The 8,165-nt window shown below is 32.3% G+C and overlaps 1 protein-coding gene across 1 annotated transcript; it reads left to right on the forward strand.

The window, feature by feature from the left end:
• Positions 1 to 492: 492 nt before the first annotated feature.
• Positions 493 to 5,177, forward strand: LOC141597261 (putative pectinesterase 53). The gene is made up of 5 exons (XM_074417646.1): positions 493 to 1,038; positions 1,443 to 1,632; positions 2,349 to 2,555; positions 3,874 to 4,109; positions 4,973 to 5,177. Exons 1-5 carry the CDS (start codon positions 644 to 646, stop codon positions 5,121 to 5,123), a joined length of 1,179 nt encoding a protein of 392 aa, XP_074273747.1. The 5' UTR covers positions 493 to 643; the 3' UTR covers positions 5,124 to 5,177.
• The last annotated feature ends 2,988 nt before the right edge of the window (positions 5,178 to 8,165 follow it).

Consider the following 8,165-nt stretch of genomic DNA (forward strand, 5'->3'; position numbering starts at 1 on the left):
AGAAGTGGAAATAGTTGCACCTTTCAATCAACATGTATGTGCCAAAATCAAGTCCAAAATAAACTACTCCGTAATTAAGAACCAAGATAAAAATAAAAACTAATAGTAGCTCCCATGACTCTCTCTATGGCTAACATTCTTCACCTGTGAACCTTTCTTTCTTTGTCTTCTTAATGCATTGTTGTCAGCAAGTTGCACCCGTGACCTCTACTACCTCATTCCATTACACTACAATACAAACTCACTTTCTACCTAAAATCTTACTTCACTTAATCTCCCTTATCACTTATCCCTTTTAAATAAAATAAAACGGGTTAAATATCATTCTACTTATGTATATAAGACAAATCCGTTATTTTTTCCTATACATTTTGCTTGTCTTGTTCATACGAGTACTACTTTACCCATTTTAAGTTTAAGACGGATATATCCGTCTTAAATAAGAAATTGTGATCTTCCTTATATATACCTTTATATTTATGCAATTTCTTCAAACTAGCACTTCAACATTCCCTCCACATTCTCTCCTCTCATATTTCCACATAACTTACCTACATATTTTTTCTCTTTGGCTACTAGGGGCATGCGACACGACACGATCTGAACCTGATCCATTTTAATTCGGTTTATTAATGATATATACATGAAGAGATTCAATTTATCCCTCCTATTCATAATTTTGCTACATTGTTCAACCCACAAAATTACATGTCATGGTAGAATACAACAACATCATCAAATTCACCATGATGATCATGATCATCATAAACATAAAACACCAAACCCTAAGGAACTAACCATTAATATGACAAGAGCAAAGGATTCAGAAGAGCAATTTATGAAGTGGGTAAATTTTGTTGGTAGCCTTAAACATACTCTCTTTAAAACAGCTAAGAATAAGCTCTTCCCTTCTTACACTTTAACCGTCAGTAAAAATCCTACTAAGGGAGATTTTACTACAATCCAAGATGCCATTGATTCTCTTCCTCTTATTAATCTCGTTCGGGTTGTAATCCAGGTTAAAGCCGACACATACGAGTAAGTTTTTTGTTTATAATTCAATTACGACTTTACTAGGCTGCGTATATCTGAACCTCCCATGCCTGCCAACAGGGGCGAGGCCACTAAGGTCTTCGGTGTCGCAGCCGCTACACCAAAGGCGAAAAATTCGGTTAGAATTTTGTGATTTGCTACACCAAAATTTACTACTTTCGCACTAATTATCTATACATTTTACCTTGAGTGTATATTTTGCTACACCGAAATCAAAATCCTGGACTCGCCACTGCCTGCCAAAGCCTACTTCGGCGACATTTGTTTTTTTTTTTCTCTTGACATTTACGTGTAAATTTTAAATTCTAATTCCGTGACTGCTAATTTTAATAATGTTAGTACATGAAATTAATTTGATAATATTTTTTTTTTTTCTTTTTTTTTTTCAGGGAGAAAGTGAATATACCCCAACTAAAAGCATTCATAACCATAGAAGGAGAAGGAGCAGATAACACAATAATTCAGTGGGGCGATACGGCCCAAACAATTGGCCCAAACGGACGGCCTGTCGGAACATTCGGATCCGCAACTTTCGCTGTTAATTCACCTTATTTCATTGCCAAGAACATTACCTTCAAGGTCTTTTAATTTCTCTCTTTTTATTAAGTCCATTACAAGTGCAATTTTAATGTTAAAAGAACGAGAGGTGAATAAGAATATTCATCCCCTCGCAATGTAAAAATTGAAATTTGATCAAAGTTTCTCGATTTTATCTTACGACATTACTAATGAAACTAAAACCGCGATATTTTTTTTTTGTACGTCACTCTCAATACCATGTTCTTAGACGTAACTTTTTCACATAAGATCCAATATTTTGTACTATAAATGTTATCACACTTGGCAAAAATAGCAAAAGATAAATAAAATTAATATTGCATGCCATTTGGCTTCTTGTTAACCAAGACTTATTTGATATTTTATCTTGATTTTGACCGAATTTGTTTTCGACATTTTGTATAAAAATACGCAATAATTTTTTCAATGTACGTAAATTCCTAGAAAGTTGTGATTTTGTAAATTATACATAATCAACGCTTTTAGTAAGAAAAGAGATAGCACACCCGAATTGATATTGACTCGTATTAAACTACTAAAATAAGATAACGCGATATGGTGAATTCGTGACACTGAATTTAGTATCACCAGGTGATGTCATTCTTAAATTTTTTTGGCATTGTATTAATTTACAACTTCATTATGGTCAAAACACGATGGATTTAAAATTATTTGATAAACACAAATTAGATGCAATAATAGACGAATTGAGTTAACAATGAATGGTTGAAATGCAGAACACATTTCCAGTACCACCACCAGGGGCAGTAGGAAAGCAGGCAGTAGCATTTCGAATATCAGCAGATACGGCGTCGTTTTTGGGATGTAAATTCTTAGGAGCACAAGACACACTATATGATCATGTAGGGAGGCATTATTACAAAGATTGCTATATTGAAGGAACTGTTGATTTCATATTTGGCAATGGCCTCTCTCTTTTTGAGGTAATTTTGCACTCTATATTACAAATCACAAATACTCAAATACGAATTCTTATACATCTTATTTAACGATAACTTTTATTATAACCATGTTATACTTACAACAATATTACATAAAATTATTACTAAAAATGTCTTAGCCTAATAGCTAGAGCCAGAGCTATTATAAATAATAAGTTCTAGGTTCGAAAAACCTGGATTGTAGTACCCTTGTGACTCAATTGTCATAAAAATTAACTTACTATAAATAAATTGATAATTTTTTTTTATCCTGTATTCATATCCTTATTCGATTTTACGTGGTCTCGGAGATAGTTTGGTCATATTTTATTCTATATATCTATTTTTATAGTCCGTGTAATTTAGTGGAGAAAGTTTGGACAACAAATATAGATACATAGGTGTCCATATATATATAATATATTTATGCATATTTTTATATTTATAGGCAAAGTTTTCAAGCTTAGAAAGTGAAATAAAAAGATACTCCTATAAGTGGAATAAAGGAGTATAAAGCCATAAATATTTGTTAGTGGGTCATTGTTACTACTTCTCACCAAATAATTGGAAAGAATATTTCATTTTCAATTTGTCATTAAATTCATTATGCCACTTTCACCGTGTGAAAAGGTATTCTAGTCATGAACCATTTGCAACTTTCTCACAAACATGAAAACCATGATAAATTGTATAAAGAACAAAACAATTACAAAATTAATCGATTTGATTAGATAAAAAATACTCCAATCCCCTCGTCTCGATTATTTGTTTATAGTTTGATTAAAATGTCTATGACAAAGAATAAAAAAAAGCAATTAGTCTTGCTTATAACCGTTGTAAATTATAACGAAGAGGTGTATCACCCTATCACCCCGAAAAAAGGTGTTGGTTGGGATGGATTTATACCTCCGTTGTAAATTATTCTTGTTTACAACGGATGTAAACAAGAATTTGTGAAAAAATATAAGCAAATGAATGAGACGGAGGGAGTAATACTCCTCCTATAAATTGCTATTGTTCATTTATCTCCATCTTAATATTAAAACAGGTCAAATATTATCCCATATGGGTATATAGGATAAATCTTTTATTTTTTTTCCTATGCATTATGTTTTAGTCGTATGCATACCACATGAACATATTTAACTCATCTTAAGCTTAAGACTAATATCTCCGTCTCAAATAAGAATTTACAATGACTATTCATCCTCACGGTCTCATTACAAGGTTTCCCGTCCCGTCCCTTCCCTTCATTTCCATTTTCTTATATGCATACAACGGTTTTATGTAAATAGTCGCTAATTTTGTAAAATTGAAGTAGGGATGTCAAGTGCATGCAGTAGCACACAATTACGGGGCAGTAACAGCACAAGGAAGAAGCAGCATGTTAGATGACACGGGTTTCTCGTTCGTAAATTGTAAGGTCACGGGTTCAGGAGCACTATACCTTGGACGTGCATGGGGTCCCTTCTCTAGGGTTGTCTTTGCTTACACTTATATGGACAATATTATCATTCCCAAAGGATGGTACGATTGGGGTGACCCGACCCGCGACCTGTATGTCCTCTCTTACCCTTTTACTCCATTTCGTGCTTATTTTTCAATGGAATTGATTTACATTATCTTCGACGTGATTTGGATAAGTACAACTTTTACGTGTAATAGTTTAAGACCAGTAGGACTAAATAGCTATCAACCCAAATTCTAATACAAGACGATATAAAATGAGGTCAAATAGTTCCTATATTGACGTTCATTTAACCGGTAGTCTAAAACTAATCAAACCCGAGTTTTTTTTTTTTTTTTTTTTTTTTGACATATTTTGCCTTTTAGGTTAATGAATTGGTAAATTTTGTCCCATGAACTAAACTAAATATTAAATCGGGTTTCATTGATGGAGAATATGTAAACAATTGTATTCCGTAGTCTGTAATTCTATTTATGCATGTGGTCTAGTTCCTTCTAGATAAGCATGCGCATAGAGTTTGCATAACGCACTAATATTTTTTGTGGCCAATTGGTCATGCATGGGCATTCTAGGAAAGTGACCTTGCCTTTTTTTTTTTTTTTTTTTTTCGGTACACAGATTATAGAGTAAGACCATTTTACAACGTAAGACGTTTGATTGGTAAAGCAAATTAGCAAATTAAATTTGCTAGCTAGCACAATATCAGCGTAGTTTAGTACAACGAGTCTAACAAGTTTACTACTCCGTACTAGACATATGGTTGAACCCAAACCGGTCTAAACCCGCAATTGATAGTACAAGTGATTAGTTAAGAACCGAAAGTTTGAAAAATACATTTATTAAGAGGTCTAATTCTTTAGAAATTTTTCAGTTCGTGCTAGGAATGAGTTCACATAACACGGTCTCATTTAAGATTTTGTGCTAATATATATATTGTTGTTGGTATGCGTAGGACGGTATTTTATGGACAATACAAGTGCACAGGACCAGGAGCTAGTTATGCAGAGAGAGTAGCTTGGTCCCGAGAGCTTACCGATGAAGAAGCCAAGCCTTTTCTTTCTCTTAGCTTCATCGATGGCTTTGAATGGATTATTAATTTGTAATTATAACACTAATTATATGGAACAATACAAATTAAAAATTGGGTTACATGTTAACAGATTGACGCTTTTGTCTTTCTTTTGCTTTTCACTATACGATTATAAGATAAAATACCGATTAGTCGATTACACACGAAGTTATGCGTACATATCGACATATATAGAAGCCAAGAGCTAAAAAAATGCTAATAAACTCGATCAAATTTCATTTAGGCATCATGTCGTCCAGTGGCGGCTCTAGGAATTAAACAGAGGGGGTGCGGAAATTTTACAAAATTAAAAGACTTTTAGTACGTGGCGGCGAAATCAATATTAATATAATAAAATTTCATACATTTCACATACGTCTTTCTTAAAGAATGTCTTTTTTTAAAGGATTTTTTTAATACGGGGCTATCAAACTGACGCAAAATTAGAATACGGAAAAAACATTTATTATATAACAAACAAAGTATTCGTTTTGGTAATTTTTTTAATAATGATGGACATATTTATCAAGAATTTTATAATTACAGTACTAAAACTACTTGTTATATTAGGGAGAGAGTATTTAATTATTTATTAGGCCTGTTTTGTACAATAATAGGTGAAAAATAATTAAAAGAAAAAAAATCAGAAATTAATGGTTGTTGTAATCGAACCCACGACCTCTAGGTTAGAATAAATGCTTCTTACCATTGAACCAAACAAACAACAATAAAATGTAATAAATGTTTCTTACCATTGAACCAAACAAACAACAATAAAATATATTGCACAATAATTTATTTATTCCTTACTTGGGGGGGGGTTCGCCTCCTCCTCCACCCCCAAGAATTTCCCCTGATGTCGTCCTATATAGTAATACCCTGTACTTCGTCAAGGATAAGGTTTATCATAAATTATCACTTAAAACGGGCACTATCCATTTTGTCCTTCTTTTGCTTCTTGGATTACACACGGACTCGGGGGAGCTCTATGCCGAGCCCATGCATGCTGGGTTATCTGATGGTGACCAATCATTCAATTGGGCTTGAGTAATATAACTCATAATTTGAATACTTTATAAAATAAAACTTTGTTGAATTTTAGTCTCCCCCCACTCCAATCTTAACTACCCACTTACTTTTTAAAGTCAATCTTATTAAATTTTGATATCGATTATATTTAATCAAATTTTTAAAATTGATAGATGAACCATCTCAACCAAATCCTTAAGGTGATGGTTGAGGCCCAACTATCAATCAATACTATATATTAAATCAAGAAACTAAGGGACTTCAATGTAATTAAGGAAAGTTATACAAAATAATTATACTATATAGTTTTAAATCACTAGCACCGTGTGATGGACCCGATTAAGGGATCTCAATGCAAATATTATATAGTTTGGGTTAAAATTAAATTATATAGAAGCTTGGTAATTTTCCTAAACATTTGTAAGAGACTAAAACATGGTCAATTTTCTTAAAATAAAATAATTAATTAAGATTGTCAATTTCCTTAAAATAAAATAATTAATTAAGATTGTCAATTTCCTTAAAATAAAATAGTTAATTAAGATGGTCAATTTCAAGGAGACTAAAAAAAGAAGATACTTGGTAATTTTTCTAAATATTTATAGAAGATTAGAAGATGGTCAATTTCCTTAAAATAAGATAACTAATTAATATAAACATGCACACTTATGGTATTAATTATCAAAATTAATGCGGCAGTAGTGACAGTAACAATAATTAAGGCGGGAGTAGTGAAAGTAACAATGATTACGGGTAAGTTGTGAAATTATCAATATTAATGCGGCAGTAGTGACAGTAACAATAATTACGGCGGGAGTAGTTAAAGTAATAATGATTACGGGTAAGTAGTGAAATGTTATTACTATTGTTTCATTAATAAGAGTAAAATATTAATAGCGGGGAGTAGTGAATTTGTCTCAAAATTTATTTCATCGTAATTTTAGGATATGTCATAGAAAAATATATTAATGATAAATTTATGTGTTATGAAACTTTAAGTAATTTTATTTATTGAAAAAAAAAAAATTAATGGTAAGTAGAGGTAGCCCGGGCGAAGCCGGGCACCAATACTAGTTATAAATATTCCTATTACGCTCCCTCACTCAAATGCCCGTTGGGCTTGAAGAGTGGTTAGTTGTGCACTGGCTCCCCCGTACCGTGTGCTGGGTTTCCACTTCGAGTTTTTGAGGAGTTTTGAGGTTGACAGGATTTGAACTCGTGACCTTCGGTCACAGTGGCTTTGATACCATGATAGATGAACCATCTCAACCAAAACCTTAAGGTGATGGTTGAGGCCCAACTATTATAAATATTCCTATTAAAAATTTTTACCTAAAATTGAAATATTTACGTTTGTTATAAAAAGAGGTTTCGGAAAATTATAATTTCGACACAAAAAAATAATATATAAATGAAGAAAAACGTGGTCAAAGTGTCGTCTCGTAGACCGTGAAAAATCAAATGGGTAGTTTGGATTGGATTGGAGAGAGTATAATTTATGTATGTATAATTAGTTGTGTATTATAAATTTTTATAAGAATTACTCCGTATTAGGCCCTGTTCTTTTGGACTGAAACTAATCTGATCTGAACTGAACTGAACTTATAGGATCTGAATTGAGTTGAACTGAACTTATAGGATCTCGAATCGAATCAACTTATAGAATCTGAATCGAATCAACTTATAGGATCTCGAATCAACTTGTAGGATCTCGAATCGAATCGAATCAACATATAGGATCTCAAGTGAACTTAAATTAAGTGAGGTATAGGATCTCGAATCAACTTATAGGATCTCGAATCAACTTATAAGATCTCGAATCGAATCAATTTATAGGATCAATCGAATCAACTTATATGATCTCAATCAATCAATCAACTTATAAGATCTGAAGTAAACTTAAATTAAGTGACTTTAAGTCCAAAAGAACAGGGCCTTAAAGTTATAATTTTTTTTTTTTTTGCGTGGTTAACAAGTTGTATAAATGAATTTTCAACAATTGTTTTTGGTGAGATTTTGGTTAAAATTAAAGAAGGGGTTTGATTTT

This window comes from Silene latifolia, chromosome 8 (genome assembly GCF_048544455.1).
Source record: "Silene latifolia isolate original U9 population chromosome 8, ASM4854445v1, whole genome shotgun sequence".
Lineage (NCBI taxonomy): Eukaryota > Viridiplantae > Streptophyta > Magnoliopsida > Caryophyllales > Caryophyllaceae > Silene > Silene latifolia.